Raw genomic sequence first — 16781 nt, forward strand, 5'->3', positions numbered from 1 at the left:
CCAGCTCATTTGTTTAGTATTTGTTTAAATTTTGAATCCCAGAACTGTCTCCAGATCACTTAAGCTACCAGACACCTTTATTAGTTGTACATACAACCCCCACCCTCTGGCACTTTAAATCTTGTTCATACTTATTAAAATAAAATGGATATTGGCAACTTTCAGTTGCTTGTTCCTGTACTTCACTGGAATTAATCTGGAATCCCCAAATGCCATTTGATTGAGTAAAGGCAGTTGCAGTTTGCTTATTAGGCACTCAGCTATTTCAGTTAAAAATCTGAAAGGAAAGTTGCTTTTTTTTCCAGTCTTGATGGCAGCTTGGACTGGAGAAATCTCCTCTGTTTTGGGTTTCTCCTTCTCTGCTCAGTGTACGCAGGAGCTCATATGTGAGCTATTCTTTCCTTAGAATTCAGCTTTTCTGCCAGTCTAGCCCAGAGAGACTCACAGTGTTATTGTCACGCCCTCCCAGCTGTACAAGGCCACATGGAAAATGTGCGTGCAAAAGTGTCTAGAAGGAGCCAATTTAGTCAGTAATTAGTTTGGGTGCCATGCTTCTAAACCTGAAGTGCATCTCTGCTTTCTGCCTATTGCTTTTCTCAGCTTATTATTGGTAACTGTTTGATGGAAATGGATAATCCACATCCATCAGGTCAGACCAACCTTTGGGGGAACAACAAACCAGCCCCAAAACACAGACAATTCATCCTATTCCTCAATGCCTTTGATATAGTTCTGAACTCTGTTCAACTCCAACCCAGGCCGGAGGCACCAAGACAGCAGCATTGGAATTCTTCATCTTTTTAAAAAACTAGACGTTAAGTAGGTTTTTGTTAATCAGGACTTTCTGTGTAACCATGAGGACTTGGCCAGGACTGTGCCAGGAGCAGTAAATCATTGATCAGGAAGAAACAGGCAACCCCAGTACAAACAAATGAAGAACGTGAACTTTCTTTGGAAGCCTCCCATTTGAATATTACCGTAGCCTGATGATGAAATGTAATCGATTCTCAGCATTTGGAAGCATACCAGCAGGTCTCTGACCGTTAATAGCCAAAGGTTGGACAAAGCTGATTTAACCGTATTACATCATCTGTCCTAGGAGCTGCTTAAACCTGAATCTCCTGGGACTTGTCTTTGCTTCTTTTGGTCTTGGCTTCAGTAGCTCTGAACTGAAGGGATGCTTTATTTCCTCAGCAGATCTCAAATCTGTTTTGGTGTTTCTGCAGATAGTCCCCAGCCTGGGGACAGCTTTGGTTCTATACAAAATACCTGCTAAGAATAACTTTGTAGAGCATCTGCAACAGAATACAAAAAAACCTCAGCAACATGAGGATAGGCAGTTTCGTCCAAGAAATTTCCTTATAAAGTATTGCTATGGCTGCAAAGCCCTGCCAACAGGAGTGGCCCATGCTGCCAGTAATTTCTCTCCTTTTCCTTTCCCTGTTGCAGTAAAGACTGTGCTTCTGCCAAAGTCACACCCACTGCACTGTGATCGATGCAAAGTGCGGAGGTTGCTGAAGATCCGCAATATACGGATTTTTGTGCCTGACTTTGAAACTGGAGATGAGGAGAGGGTAGTTCTGCAGAACAGTTGTGAAGGGTGCATACTGCCAATTTTAATCCTATTGCAGCCGGCCCCTGAAACAAAAGAAAATGAATCCTTAGTGTGCTGAACAACACTTGCTGCCCCTTCTCATTGGTTTCAGTGTGAGGGGAAAAAAACCAAACAAACCATGAGTCACGTAAACTGCTCTTACAAGTCTTTGCCTCTGCAAACCAGTCCTGCTCTTCTTCATTTTTCTTTCACTCTGCAAGGAAAGTGGCTAAAAACAAATTAACTGCTAGTTTTTGTGGGACAGCAGCTAAACATCCAAGCTCTTCTGCAAGCTCTATAAGAAACCTTTTTCTTTTTTCTGACTATTGCACTTGAACTAATCAGCACAAAATGTGTGCTAGGATGAAGGCTTTCATCCTAACATACTCTTAATGCTGCTGTGATTGAGCTGGTGGGGTTAGCTTTGGGGACACAAGCTTTGGGAAGCTCAAATCTGTCAAGAATGAGCAAAGTTTGTCATGCTTTGGCACAAGGAATAACAGGAAGTATTTTGAGGCTGTCCCCAAGAAGCCTCGTTCCTTTTAAAAACAAAGCAGATTAGCTCAGAAGGCAGAAATTCAGTTTCTGGGCTTGTGCCCTCCAGGGTTCGATTGTCTGCAGCTGAAGGAGCTGCCCCTGTCCTTGGTTGAAGGGGAGATGGCTCTGATGCAGAGCTGAGGGCTTTTATGTCACGACTGCGTGTTGGAGCAGCTGTAGAGTGAAAGTTGTTCATCTTTTGTAGTAAAACCTTGTGTTCAGCAAAAATGGTTACTCAGTCTGCAAACACGTTATGCGGGCTTTTGAGATAAGCTGTAATTCAAACCTTTAGGTTGTCTTGAGCAGGTTTTTTTGTTAGTTAGCTCCCTACTAATGATGAATGTATCTTACAAAATATTTGGTGGGTTTTTTAAAGGTTTGGAATTCTCAGTGCTTTTTGCAGTGTCATGTGAGATCTTGCAACAGGTGATCCGTAGAGGAATAATAGTTAACTTCTGCATTGTGCAAAGGATTTCTTGTTAGCTGCTGGTCGTTGTGCAAGCACATTTACAGCTTTATCAGCATTGACAAGAATCCTGTCTCCTCTGTGACAAATGCTGTTTTCTGTCTGTGTCTAAGTGCTTTGTTAAAATTTACAGTGGCCTTGCAGGAAAAGAAGGTCAGTTTTTCCAAGGTCACGCAGGAAAGCTGTGGCAGAGCTGGTGTAGGATCCTGGGCTGCAGTCTTCAGGTCTGTGGTTTCGCCTCGAGGCTCTCCTTGCTCATTGCTCACTGTGTAGCTCTGAAACAGAGGGCGAGAGTGACTTACTCAGAGGACCCACTTATTTTTTAACTATGGTGTGTGCCTCTGCAGAACTAGACATGACTAACTGTTCTCCGAGGCAGGCATTAAAGCAACCTTTGCTCAGAAAGTGTGCCGGGGAACGCTGTAATCTTGGAAGAAGGCTGGACAAAATCAGGCTGCCCCATTACCTTCCCAGGGTTGCCGCACTCAGTGTCAAGCCAACAGGCGAATTTGTGCTCTGTCTTCAGTGCTCGTATTTGAAAAAACACTTCTAAATGCAACAGCCACTGCTCAAAGTTGAATTGCATTTGAAACAGGGCAGGACTTACAGTTCTCCACGTCTAATTTGAGCTCAGTGAGGTGCTCAAAGCATTTGTTAGACACTCATCCAGCACCACTTAATGATACCTGATTTTTCAGAAGGTCCCTCTCATGTCCCTGGCTGACAGCTGAGTTGCCACATTTCTCCCCACAGTCTGTAATTTGTCGGTGATGACCATTCTTTGATGTCCCTTCTCTTTACCTCTTCTACACATGAACTTACAAACCAGCTTTCCTTCCCTCCTATGTGCTTGAAACACTTTTCTAAGAATTTAATTTCTGCAGCATGTGCAAAAGTCTTCTGCATTTTTAATCAGACACAGTCAACAGTGTGCAGATAGGCAAGGGAAAACTGGAGATCGTGGCAGTCTCTGTGTATGACTTTTTTAGTGTAATTGAGGTAATCCCAGTTTAATATGTCAAAAAAAGATCTGGGGCAACATCCTGATTCTCTCTCTCCAGTGGCCTTGTTCAGATTTCAGTCTCCTAAGAGGTACCTTGAGATGCTGTGATTGTTTGTAACCTGGTTTTTTTTTTTCCAGTTTTCTCCTTTCCTTGTACCTCTTGACACCTTCAGAGTTAAGTTTATATCAGACTAAAATTTGCCAGTGTGAACACACCTTCTGTCAATTTTCCGTGAACTGCAGCCTGATTGTGAATTTTTCTCTGTATACAGAGGAGAAGAGACTATGAGACTCTAATGTTAAACATATTTGCCTAAAAAATTCAGAGTAAGGGTTTGCTTAGTTGGATGTTTAGGTTCAGCAGAATAGGTTTGCTTTGTAGACCAATACCAAACAACTATTTGGTATCTTCTGTCACCATCATGAGTCACCCCTAAAACATACTTTTGCAGCAAACTTATCAGTGCTGTAGGTCTTGTCCGAATGCATTCCCAGCTCCTGGCTGCCCTCCAGCCATTTCACGCTGCATCGCTTTGCAGAGAGGAGCCTGTTTGCGTACCTGTCTCCTCCGCTGCTCTGGGGTCATCTTGATGTGATACCGTCCCTCCGCTTACACAGACAGTTCGTGCCTTGGGAGCTGGGGGCCTTTTATAGGGCCATGAATTTTTGGGTACCCTGAAGCGATGCATGCAGCCGTTTGAGGGGGATGGTCACAGACCTCTGGGAGACCAGCGAGATGGAGAGGGTGCACCCTGGGAGCACTGAGTACGTTATGCCCATTAAAAGCACCCGCTGCTCTTACTTCCTCAAAGCTGGCATGTCAATTCAAGGATATCCTGCTATTTGGCTGAATCGTGGAAAAAGGAGAGGGGAGAACAGATGCAAGGGTTCAGGTTCAGAGGTGTGTCCGAGACAACAATAAGGGCTATCTGCCCTCACCTCCCATGATTAGCTCGATTGAGTGCAGGGGTGCGAAAGTGCAATCAACACCAAAAATCTGCTCTGTTATAGCTTGAAGTGATGTGAAATTCGAGATGGATATGACTGAAATGCTGCAATTGCAGTGGAGGAGTAGCTGCATGCATTGCATGGGGATACGCACAGTGTATTTATTTTTGCTGGTGGGATCTCTTGTCTTCCCATTGCTCTCTGATCTGATGCTTCCTTTGGTCTTTCTTGGTATGGCTGTTGCTATTAGTTCTTCAGATGAGTTGACACCTCTTTGTTTTCACTAGCTTTGGGGAAATGACCTCTGCTTTCCCACAGTCAGGTGCTGGATTTCACAGCTGTCTTCTCCAGGACGGGTTTCTAGCTGGTTGCCATTTGAGCATCACATCTGGGAAATGCATTACTGGGTAAGAATGGCTTGAAATAGGGTTCACAGGTCCAACAAGTTCAGTTTAAGGAGCACAGTTGGTTTTAGAGAGCTTGGACCTTGGGCAAAAAGGGTAGTGATGGTCCCTCAGGGACCCTGAAAGGCAGCAGGACAGGAGGTGAGCTGAGAGCTTGAGATGAGTTGCAGTAAACAGCCATAGCTGGAGAATGGGAACGGCTGCTCCGTTGTCTTTGTGCCAAAACAACGCTGGGAGTCTCCCCAGGAGAAATAAAATGGCTTAGGTCCAGTGTTTACTGTTGGATGGGGAAGAGCAGTGATGTGCTTACAGGCCGTTCACACGGCTGGGGCTGTGTGAATCATGTTGCACAGTTACCCAGCTCCGTAGGTCATCTGTCTGCCTTGCTTGGCTCTCCTGGACGTCTCCTCCCTTGCCATTCCCACGATGGGAGGGGAGGGGGAGAAGATGTGGTGAACTCAGTGAGTTTCCTGTGGTTGGGTGACTCAATTAGTACTCAGTTGTGTTACTAATGCTTCTCATGTGTCACTAGCTGATCAGGCCCGAGCACCCTAAAACCTGCTGGTAGGTAGTGCCTGGTTGGCATGTGGTGGCAGCCATCCCTGCTACGGCTGTGCCACCTGGAGCCTCTGATAACTGTGCTTCAGAGACAAAATCCTGCTTGTCTTTAGGATGCCTGTGAATATACCGTAACAGTTTGTATGAAAACTGTTCCAGAATGCAATTCCCTTGGCTGTCAGTTTTTCTTAATCAAAGCTGAATTTATCTGTTTCAGCCTCAGCCCGATGCTCCTGGTTTTGATGGAGCCCAGTGGTAATAGTGGGTTGCCTTCCAGGTATGCAGTGTCCCTCCACTCTAGCCTAAACACCCTGTTTCTTTCAGCACCTTTTGCCTGGAGGCTGTTCCCGCATCCTTTTCCAGAACTCATAAGTATGAAACTTGCACTTCAGAACACATGGCTGCGTTTCTGCAGTTTGATTTCTCTCTTGTAATATCAAACTGCTTTATTTTTCCTCCCTCTAACAGATAGCGGAATTAATGCGGGTTGTAGGTGATGTGCAGCTAATGGTCTCTGTTAATCCTCGCACCTTTCTTCCTATTGCTATCAGGGCTTGCTCCAGTCTCAGATGTTCAGGGACTGTAATAATTTGGCTCTTTCACACCACTGCTCCTTCTTAATATTAGACTGAAATTAATAGAGGTATAGATGCCATTGTCCTGAGTATGCTTTGCCTTAATACTTCACCTGGCAATTAAAATGGTCAGCAGGAATAGCAAAGCATAAGTCTGAGTTAGAACAACAATATTCCTTAATGTTTTCAGCTATTTCTGTGCCTACTGTAGAATTTTAGTGGTGAATATATTAGTTTATGCCTGCAGCGTGCCATCTCCTCTGGCTGAAATCCCAAGTGAAACTGCTATCACTGAGCATCTCTGGTTTACAGAGGCTTCACAGAAAAGCCTACTGAATTTCTTTATAGTCGTTAGCTTACAAATGTATGTCACAAAGTTCTGTTTGTGGAAGGATTATCCACGTCCAGACTTTGGCATCTTGCTCCTGTTTTCTGCAGCAATTTCCTCTGTGTTCCCCAGTGTAACCTCGATGTCTCTGCTCTGCCTGTTGTCCTGCCAGTGACACCACCGCTGTTTTCTGCGCTGGCGGCTTTTTTACATTCTGCAGGGCTGGCAGGTCGGCATGGTGGGAAAGCCCTGGGCATCTGAAGACACACAAGTCTGTTCCCAGCAGCGGTTACTCTGGGAAGCGCAAGCATGAACGGATTAATGGCAAACAGAAATGCTATTTACGTGGTTCCAAGCAGAGCAAAAAAAAATACTCAGAACTGCAACCGTTGCTGAAGCTCGGTTCAGCGCCAGGGCCTGAGAAATAGCTTTTTACTGTGGTTGTGTATTGCTCTTACTGCTCTGACGTGGAGCCCTAAGCTCACAGTATCCAGATCTGGGCTCTACACAGACACACAGCACAGGCCAAGTGCTCTAATCCTGCTCAAATTCTGTGAAGGGGAATGTGAGTGAGCAGCTTGATTCAACAAATTGATACTTGAGTTTGAAGACAAAACGTTTTTCATATTCAGGCTGTTTATGAGGATGACTTCAGGTGGAAAGCTAATGAGTTAGTTGCATCTTAGGCAGCTTTTTCCTCTTCTGGAGATGATAAAAGCATGTTCTTATGTATGAAGAACTCGCAAAGTAGCTTTTCAGAAACAATACTGATCCAGCTTATGTGCTTTCTTAGAATTGTCATGACATCTGCAGGTCATTTCACAAGAAACAGGAATACGGTGATTTAAAAAGCCCGTGTGAACTGCTCTGTGCGGTGTTTAGTCTACAAGCTGCTCCATCTGCAAGTTGCATTTTGGGTTTGCAGGCTTTGTCCTGTGTCCTGTTGCATGCTTTAGGGTCGGCTGAAATGACACACGGTATGCCACTCTGCTGTCCGTGGGAATGAGGGGTGCGGGAACAGCTCTGCTGCGTTCCCTCGAACTGTCCCACTCACACCGATCTTGTCCCTGTCAGTACAGCGAGCTCGAGCGCAGTGTGCAAGCTGGCTGATCCTGAGGCAGGACCCACAGGGTGTATTGGATCAACCCGTCGGGCTATTTACCTTCCCAGAGGAGAGAAGCAGTTGGGAAGTAGTTTAAGACAGGGCTTGTTGGGATAGGTGGGAGGTGGCAAGCAACACCTCAGTTGTTTGTTTCTTGTAATGAGTTTCCCACATTGTTAGCAAGGCCATAAATCAGATGGGGAGCTCCGTTTTCCATGGTCCAGAAATACCTGGTATTTTTAAAGAGACTTATTTTGTTGCCAGAATATACAAAAGCATTTGTGTGTTGCTGTAAGTTCAGCAGGCCTGGGGCCCTTCATCTTTGCAAAAGAGGTTGCTGGGCTTAATGTACTATTAAGATAAATATATAATTATTTTGCTGTTGAGAGCCCACTTCTAACATTTTTGTAAGATCTTAGGTCTGCATGCTTTTGTAAGTGTCTGATTTCAAGATTTGTTCTCTAACTGCAAATTTGTTGTGGGGTTTTTTTGTGTTCCTAAAGAGGTGACAGCTGGTGGTGGGACCCACAAACATCCAGCAAAACTCGAATTCTCAAGACTGAAAGCTGTTGTGCAAGAAAGGGTGTCCTATATAAGCAGGCACAGAAGTAATACCAAGCTTGAGGTGGAGGAAGGTAACCGAAAGGCTTCCATGTGTTCGACCTAATCTTGAACCAAGGATCTAGCTGCCAAACAAGCCAAAAGCAGCTGATACATTTATCATAAACATTTATTATTTGGAAAGGAAAATTAGGAGACCTGTGGGGTTACTTTTGGTGGTATGATGCTGTACAACCTGCTGTGTGACTCAAGTGTGCTACATTCCTGGTTTTGCCTATTTTAAAATGTGACGAAGACTTAACTCCAGTGCTTTTAATTAAGAGTTGTTTGCATTCATTGGTGAAAATAGCCAGAGGGTAGACACAAGCTATCTTCCACATAGGAAGTGAGTCCAGCAGATTATATTTTGTCCTTACAAGACAAAGTTACAGCACAGTGAAGACTAAACCACGTGGCTGTGCTGATGGTGAGTTTATTCTGCTCAAGTTCATGGACATACTTAGCCTGTCTCACCCTTACTAGGGTTGTAATAGACCTGGAGAGGTGACAAACATGTTCTCGGTGCAGACCTGCGATGCGTTAACCTTTGATATTTTGCTTTTTTTTTTTTTTTGCTGTACCTGCTGCTATTGAATCTGCCTTATGATGGATGCTGATTCCCAGGTAGTGCTGTTTTTCCCCAAATAAAAGCCGTAGAGCCTTAGCCCAGTGATCTGACAGCAATAGCAGCACACACCGATGACCATGGGAGCTTCTGTTGTTTATCCAGGTGACTACAGGGCCATTTGTCAGGCAGTAGCCGTTCAGCGGCAGTGTTAGGCTATGCCCAGAGGAAATAACAAACCACACTTCTCTTGCAGACACAATGAGCCAAAGCCCAAGCCGCATGCTTAGTCGCTTACCAATGCACCTTAGTTTCAATAACCAGGCACTGTGCTTGTTCCTAATATTCAGTTAAGGCACCAAAACCGAAACCTTGGTTTCCACATGTCTAGGAAAGTGCACAGATCTGTGATGACTTACAAGTATCTCTTTTGCATGGGCAGCGGTGGTGAGCAATGGAAGTTAGCTCCAGGTACTTTGGGGTACAGCAGAAGAGGCTGCCTCAAAGTATACCTGGCCTGTGCTTTGATTTGTTTGTACACACCACGACCTGCCTAAATATCTGTAAAACCACCCCTTTCCCACCTTGAGAGAGCTCTTCCTCATGCATGCTGTTATATGCAGTTGATGGGGCTGCTGTTTGTCAAGGTAAGATAATCCTGCTGCCTGCCCCAGTCCTGTCTGGCAGGGTGCAGGAAGCAGCACAAAAACAGTGAATCCGATTCAGTTTCTGATCAAACATTTCATGCTTCCTGAAACACGACAGCCTCTTCCAGAGGTACACTAGTACAAATCTGTAAAGCAAGATGTTTCCATCGTCTTCTGTATGTTTAAGACTTAAGTCATGTAAAGACTAGTTTATGTCTATTTTATCCATCATTCCCTTTCCAGGATACTTAAATCTTAATAACAATTAATCGTGTTATGTCTAAAAGATAAGCTTTTAATACTTTTTACCAGGACACTGCTTGTGTTTCACTAGTTGTTACAGAGGTTCATGTGGAGGCTGCACAGAACCCAAGGTTGCCGTCTGTGTAAAGGATGTCTGGACACGGCACAGATGCTTCTGCCTGTTACCTGGATGTACCTGACATTCTCCTTTTGAACAGACTATATTCTGTTTTCTCTATATGGCAGCACTATGTGCCTGACACCTAGTGATGTTTACATCTGGCTGCTTGCTGTGTCCACCTCCACTGACCTGGAGCTGCAGAAGATTTAGAAAGTACAAGTTGATTTCAAGTCCTTTATGCTCTTAAATTAGTATCTATAGGAGAAATATTTTGTTTAGATACTGATTGAGAGAGATTGTACGTCAAACTCATGAGATTTGCTGATGAGTTTTTGTTAATTGGAAAAGTGTTCCTTTAGAATTGATCTTTCCTCTTTTCTCCTGACCCTTCCTTTCCTGCTCAGGCAGGAGAAGAGCTGCAGATGTCGGTCTGCAGACAATCTGCTGTCTGCACTCCTTTGTCATGACACTTCGCTAGACACAGATCTGATCTCAGATGCAGTCAATGCAGCTGCAGCACCTGACGTGAGCAGTAGCAGCTCCAGTTCCCGTTGTTTCCAGAGAACGCAGGAGATGCTGTAGTAGAGCACACAGGGAAGGAAGGTGGTAGCTAGGAGTGCAGGTGGATAAACGGAGATCTGCAATTCACTGCTTTTCTACGGTGGTGTTGCCTCTAGGGTCCTTCAGCATTTCTCAGTTATATTGGCCTTTTCAGCACACTCAGACCTCTAGGACAGGTTAATATTCCAGATGAGTGTTGTCCGGCTGTTGGCACAGAGTGCGTGCTGTATAACCGGTTTCCTGTGTTGGAAGGAACAGATGAGATACAGTGGTGATAAGGGAAGAGCCTCAAATCATTTTAAGTCCTGGAGCTTTAGAAACCGTAAAAACAGTAGCTATGGCCCAGCTGGACTGCCTGGTTTCTTGCACATTTTCCTTCCTCTCCTGCTGGCTGCTATCCAGGATGAGGAGCAGCTTTGCACAGTGGATCTTTAGGCTGATGCAGCCTGAGCACTATAGAGGCTGTATGTAATGAGGCTGACCATTTTTGTTGGAAACTCCTCCATTCCTTCATTTAAGTTCATGGCTTCAAAACACACTACATGCAAATTAATCTGAGATTTAAAAAAAACTCTTGTGAGTAGAAGAGCTCTTGATCCTTAATCCGTGGCATTTGTATACGTGGTGCTGTTCTAATTGTAGGATTCTGCAGAACCAGTTTGTGAGTGTTACGAAGAACAATTTGGCACAAGCAGAACAGGCTGATGCAGAAGGAGCAGCTTGTTGCACAGAGCCCGGTGCTGTGTGCTGACGGAGGAGGACTTTGTTCTGCCTCTGGTCAGGACAGTCTGCACTGCAGCTGGCTCTGCTCTATCGAAAATAGACAAGTTGTACACTTTGAACTAGGTCACTGTGTTTTTTCTGGGTTTTTGTTTGGGGTTTTTTTGTAGATAATAGGATAGTTCTCCAGATGTGCCTGAAAGGAGCATTAAGATGTGCAAGGGCTGCGGTGAGAGGGTGACAGTGCAGTCAGGGCCCGCCGAGGTTTATCAGCACTGAAGCTGATGGCTTTTTAATCATGCATAGTTTTATTTAGTGGGATTGTATACATGCACTGAAGTGTTTCCTATTATCTAGTTTAATTCTGTTATGGTAAACTGATTCCAAACCAGTGGTGAGAGCACCTACAGTCGGTGCTGTTTTACTGAAGCTCATCGGATCCCTTTTCCAGAGCAAAGCTGCTGGTCTCTGGGGTCGAGCTTCCAGCTCGCCAGGGCTTGAGCTCTCTGCTATGACTGGTCCATGTGATTGCTTCACTTTTGCTGCTCTGGAAAATTACACATAGCAAAAATCCAGCCTATGTAAGATTGCTGTGCGAAAATAAGTTACATATCTCCTTTTTCATCTTTGTGGTATTTGTTGGGACAGAACTACGATGAGCACCCCTGGGACGGGCACTGATTGTTCCATGCTGAAGGTGCAGCTCGGTTGCAGCCCTTTTTATAAGGTGTGTGCTTCCGATCTTGCAGGAGTTGAGTCAATCTGGACCATCCAAAGATTGATGTTTATACAAAGTGTAAAGCCAGTGACATTTACCAGGCACTTACTGGCATAGTTGATTGGGAGTCAGTAGATGGGGATTTGTTTTTTTAGCTGTGTCTGTTCTGCAGGGTTGCTAATATTCCCAAATGGAGTGTGTGCTTATCAGCAGCATCTGTGGTGCACAGTCTGACTCATGTGCTCTTTGAGTGAGGATGACAAATGGAGAGTGGAGACAAACAACTCCCCAGGATCAGTGTGCACGGAGAGGGGGGGAAGGAGAGAACGGTCATCTCAGAAGGCATTTCTGATAACGTCCTAATTGCTGCCCTCATGTGGGTAAGTTTGGCCTTTTGCTTCTGAAGAAATCCAGTTTTAGACTTCTTCGGAAACAGAGGAGGGGAAAGGAGCATCTCTGATAAATGGACTGGAAAACTCTGCAGATTCTCAGTTCCCTGAGCTCGAGGAGCGGCGTGCCCCCAATGCACCTCTAGTGCTTTGGGTTTGATAGTTGAACCATCTCTGCGTGCTTGCAGCACCTGGCGGCGGTTTGTTGTTGAAGACATCCTGCACATGCTTGTCTGGCTCACAGCACTGAATTTTAATATACTCCATTACAGCAGTGGCCTGTCATCCTGGTGCAGCTGTCCAGCGAAGGTACCGTGTGTCCCCTGGCAGCAAACTAAACCCCTGGCAGCAGGACAGGTGAAAGCAGCCAATGTTGACTGTTAAAGGAGCTCAGTCACACTCTTTCCTTTGGCTAATAATAGTTAGGAAATGTTTACCACACCATACACTGGATTTTAACCTAATTTATTTATCAGGTGAAATTTCAGTGATGCACTTGTCCCGTATAGGGCTTGCATAGTTAACAGTGAAATGCAACTTAGCTCTGATAATCAAGTCAGACCTCAAAAGCTGTGTGTTTCCAGCTGTGGCCAGCTAAGGGTCGAGGGGCAGGGGAAAACAAAACAAAGCCCTTTCCCAGGGCCACCTTCTGAGCAAGTGCCTTGGTTGTCACGGCTTCCGTGGGGTGGGAACGCAGGTGGGATTCTCTTGTCACTCTTGAGATTGTTTTTGAAGAGGATTGGGGTGCACGTAAAGGAGTTTCCACACAAACTGGTACTCTTATGAGAAGCCAGGGGTATCTGCGTGGGTGGGGAGGTAGATGAGGCAGTGCTTCGAAATGCCTTTCTGGGAAAGCAAAGTCCTTTGTTGAAAGGGGATTGCCTACAGTCATCCTTTTTAGGAATAGATGGTGTGAAATTAAGCTGCCTGGTTTCGCTTTGATGTTCCTTTTAATTTTCACTAGAACATGCCCATTTTCTCTTAATTTCCCCTATGAAAAATGCTTTTTTTTATTCTTCTTTAGAAGAGACCACTAACTGAAATTGAAATACAGTCTTCAACAAATTGTACAACTTTGATCACTAAACTTAAAAGCTAGGAAGGAGATGGGATTAGTGCTATGACTTCTGTAGATAAATATTTGTGAGCATTTGTGACTTGAAGAGAAATTAAAGGGGGAATAAACATCTGTCCTTTGATGAGCTCTCCAGCTCATTAACCTGTTGAATGCAGCGTCTGGCCGAAGGATTCAAGGCCAGGAGGGGTTCAAGGCATATGAAACAATTACAAATCTCTTCCCCTTTCTGTGGACAGTGTTTTTTTCCTGTGGTATTTTAATTGTAAACACAGCAGGATGCTTTCAGAGCATGTTAAATTACTCAAGTTTTCCTCTAGTCTTAACCCATCCATAACTTCAGTCTACCTAATGGTCTGAGATGCCTTGAACTATAACTCATTTTGGGTTCATAGGTGTTTGCTCAAACGCAACACTGCTTTTGAATTAGATCGTCTGGTGTACCTGGAAAATGTGGCAGAAGATGGAGATAGCTGCTGAGCTGCAACCCAAGTCCTGTGCAGAGTGGATGGGAGCTGAACATGAACCACTGGTGGCTTCCAAACGTCCCATGAGTTCACTGGACAGATGGCTTCTGTGCAAAGGATGAGTCACTCTCCCAGCAGCCTGGGTGCTATGTATAAATTAATACAGCATGTAGCTTTTCCCATGTGAAGCTGCATCAGAAGTTTAATTTGAGTTCTACTTTCATGATAGCCCTTCACTTAATACTGCTCCCAAGCTTTTAAAGCCAAGCCTCACTGGAGAAGACTACCAGCAGCATGTCTACAGGCTTACCTGAGTGCAGGCATGTGCAGGCGGGTATTGCAGGATGAACGTGGAAGCCAACTTGTGCTCTGAGCACTGGGTCCTGAATTCCTCCCTGAAGGAAGAGGGAAGAACCCCCCATCTGCTGATGGCTGGAAGCGTGAGCACCGGTGAAGGCTGTCACGCTGGAGCAGCATCGCACCCTGCAGCCCACTCGCTTCTCTGCCCATGCCCCAGGCTGCTCTTCCAGGAGTTTGGGGTAGTTCTGCAGAATTTCAGTAGAAAATTAGTTTATCTTGTTTTGGCACAGAAGTTGTAGCCTAATTGCCACGCTTTATCTTGCTTGAAGCAGAGGCCTGAGAAGTAGCACTTGTTTACAATAAACTTGCAAATAGCTTTGGACAGCTACTGTACTTCAGATTTAAACCCTTAGAAAGTAGTATTTGCTACAGAGATACTGCAGCAGTGGGTTAAAACAATTAAAGCAGCCTCTTTCTCTCTGCACTCCTCCAGCACTTCTGAGATATCTTCAAGGAACTGTAATTTTTGCATTCTGTACATGCAGAACTGGCTCTGCCGTAATCTGATGATGCTTCTTTCCCGGTATTTAAAGACATTTGTTAATTTGGAAGGAAACCTGTTAGAAGGAGAGTGCGTTGCATGGTCTTTTATTGCCTTAATGCTGCAAACATACGGCCGCAGCAACTGCAAGAGGCAGTCGTATCTTTGCAGGCCTTCCCCTGGGTGGTGGGGATGGCTCAGCAGGATGCTCCGCTGGCTTTTATGGACCGCAGTCATCAGCAGTGAGCCAAAGCCCCAGCGGGAAGCCGTGCGGCACGCTGAGCTCTCCCTTGCTTCTGCGGCTCCAGAGGCGAAGTGGAGCTTTTTGTAATTATCTCAGACACCTATCTGGAGCTCCAGGCTATATAGGAGCCAAGAGGCTCATACGGAGCTTTAGCCATTTATTGCTTTTAACTTTGGGATGATGTTGCCTTCAAATACACTTCCTCAGCTTCTATAGGTCTACTGACTTGGGTTTATTCACTCCAGGAGAATATTAGCTAAAAGCTGGCTGGCTTTGCCACATATGTATTGCAGTTTCTCTACTCGTAATTCTGAACTGAATGTCACTGCACCTGTCCATCGCTCATGGATTTGAGCAGGCATTTTGTCGTCTTGTTGCTGCTGTAAAATTGCCAACAATTTTAGGTTGGCAGCCAAATCTTAATGTGCTCTTGGTGGGAGTGAGGTGGTGGCATGCTGTTTTTCAGTGATGTTCTTTGAGGACTGAGGTACTTGACGTTAGAAGCGTGCAACGTTGGTTCAAAGTGGCTTTTAAGATGTTGTTTACCTTAATGCACTGTCTTGGAGGAGCAGTTAGGGCTGGTGTTGAAGAAGTACGTGACTGGGGGGTAATAGGAGACTTACAGGATTCCTGCAAAGCCGGGAACCTGCTGTCCTGTCCTAAGTGTCTGCAACTGGTTGGCAAGTTATCTAATATTAACAACAATAATTTAAAAATACTGTAAGACTTACGGTTATGGTATGCCTGTTCTTAGTGCTGTCAGGTCCTTTAAAATGTTAGTTAATGGAGTGCTGATCTTCTTCTCAATCTCTCTTGTCTTAAACAGCCTCTGGAAAACTTACTAAACAGTCATTTGAAGAGGCTCCTAACATGGTAGCAAATGCTGTGAAGGGAAGGCTCTGTCTTATTCTTACCATCTGTCTCGCCGCACACCCCAGATGATGCAGTGCTGTATGCCATATCAAAATAAACCCTTTATTTTTAACAAACTGCATTTAAGACACATTAGCAGCCAATCCCTAAATTTGGGACTGACCTTACTTAATTCCTCAAGGCACGCTACCACACTGCATCCTTCAGCACTGGAGCTGGCACTAATGAGCTGCAGACTCCTACTCTGACATTTCAGAAAATGAGACTCTGTTCCACGGTAGTGCTCAGAGCTGGGCTGGCTTACGCTGATTCACTGGGTAGAAGCAGTGTTTATCTTCAAAGGACGTGTGTGCTCACAAGGCTCGACTGTAGAGTAATCTGTAGGACAAATTGAGTTTAGAGCTGAGTCTGCCAGGTCTGGGCATGAGAGACCAAGGCTTTGGAGATTAAACTGGTGGAGGAGCTGGAGGTGCTGTGGCCAGCAGCTGGCACCTGGAATGCAGCTCAGCTGCTCTGTCCCCTGCAAGTTGTGGTCAGGTCACTATAGTATCAGCTGTTCTTTTTCATTAATAATTTGTTTGCCTGCTGTGTGGGCAGCAGCATGAGATGTGTCACGATTCTCTGAGTGGTTTAATGAGTCTTCTCTGCTTTCTTCTCCCTCTGCCAGCGCTCCCTGTTGTCCTGCAGTTATTGCCTTTGTTCTTCTGTGACCAGGCTGGTCATACTACAGCTGGGCTAGTTTGTATGTACTTCTAACTACAGAGGCATGTGTAATTAGTCCCTTTTTGAAAATTTTTAAGTGAATGCAGAGTGTTCTGAGTGCAAGCTGAGGACTGTTTGCAAGCAGCAGATCTGCTGCTATCAGACATGTCAAATTGTCAGGTCTGAGCTATGGCTGGTAAACACACCGGCTTTGGGCATGCAAGCTAGCAGTATTTGTGGATTTTACTGCTAGACCACTTCATGTTATTTTAAAGTTTTGTTGAAGAGAGAGTGCTTGAGCCATAGATGTGCTGCCTTAAACCCTGATGGATCTTCAGGATAAGTAACTTCTCCTGTCTCCAGCCTGCTCCAAACTTGTCTCCCCCCCTGCCCCTTTTTTTTGGCTCACTCGGAAGCAAGCCAGGAGCTAGTGTGTGGGACATTATAGCAAAAAAACCCCAGCTTGCTGAAGAGTAGGAGAAAGTTAGCAACAGGCTGCT

General features: G+C 45.0%; 2 protein-coding genes across 8 annotated transcripts in view; one reads left to right on the plus strand and one right to left on the minus strand.

The window, feature by feature from the left end:
- GNG7 (G protein subunit gamma 7) overlaps nucleotides 1-16781 on the plus strand; it is a 79697-nt gene that overhangs the window by 30931 nt on the left and 31985 nt on the right. The window lies entirely within an intron of this gene.
- LOC128147694 (uncharacterized) lies at nucleotides 2012-14358 on the minus strand. 3 transcript variants are annotated; one of them, XM_052800552.1, is made up of 3 exons: nucleotides 13932-14358; nucleotides 13599-13767; nucleotides 2012-2872 (listed from the first exon to the last, which is right to left on the minus strand). In XM_052800552.1, exons 1-3 carry the CDS (start codon nucleotides 14129-14131, stop codon nucleotides 2639-2641), a joined length of 603 nt encoding a protein of 200 aa, XP_052656512.1. In that variant the 5' UTR covers nucleotides 14132-14358; the 3' UTR covers nucleotides 2012-2638. The 3 variants fall into 3 exon arrangements, 2 of the variants coding, with proteins under 2 accessions (XP_052656512.1, XP_052656513.1); XR_008237080.1 differs by lacking the exon at nucleotides 2012-2872 and adding an exon at nucleotides 8699-10492 and having other exon boundaries at nucleotides 13932-14355; XM_052800553.1 differs by lacking the exon at nucleotides 2012-2872 and adding an exon at nucleotides 11108-12925 and having other exon boundaries at nucleotides 13932-14350.

The sequence above is a fragment of the Harpia harpyja genome, chromosome 11 (assembly GCF_026419915.1).
Source record: "Harpia harpyja isolate bHarHar1 chromosome 11, bHarHar1 primary haplotype, whole genome shotgun sequence".
NCBI lineage: Eukaryota > Metazoa > Chordata > Aves > Accipitriformes > Accipitridae > Harpia > Harpia harpyja.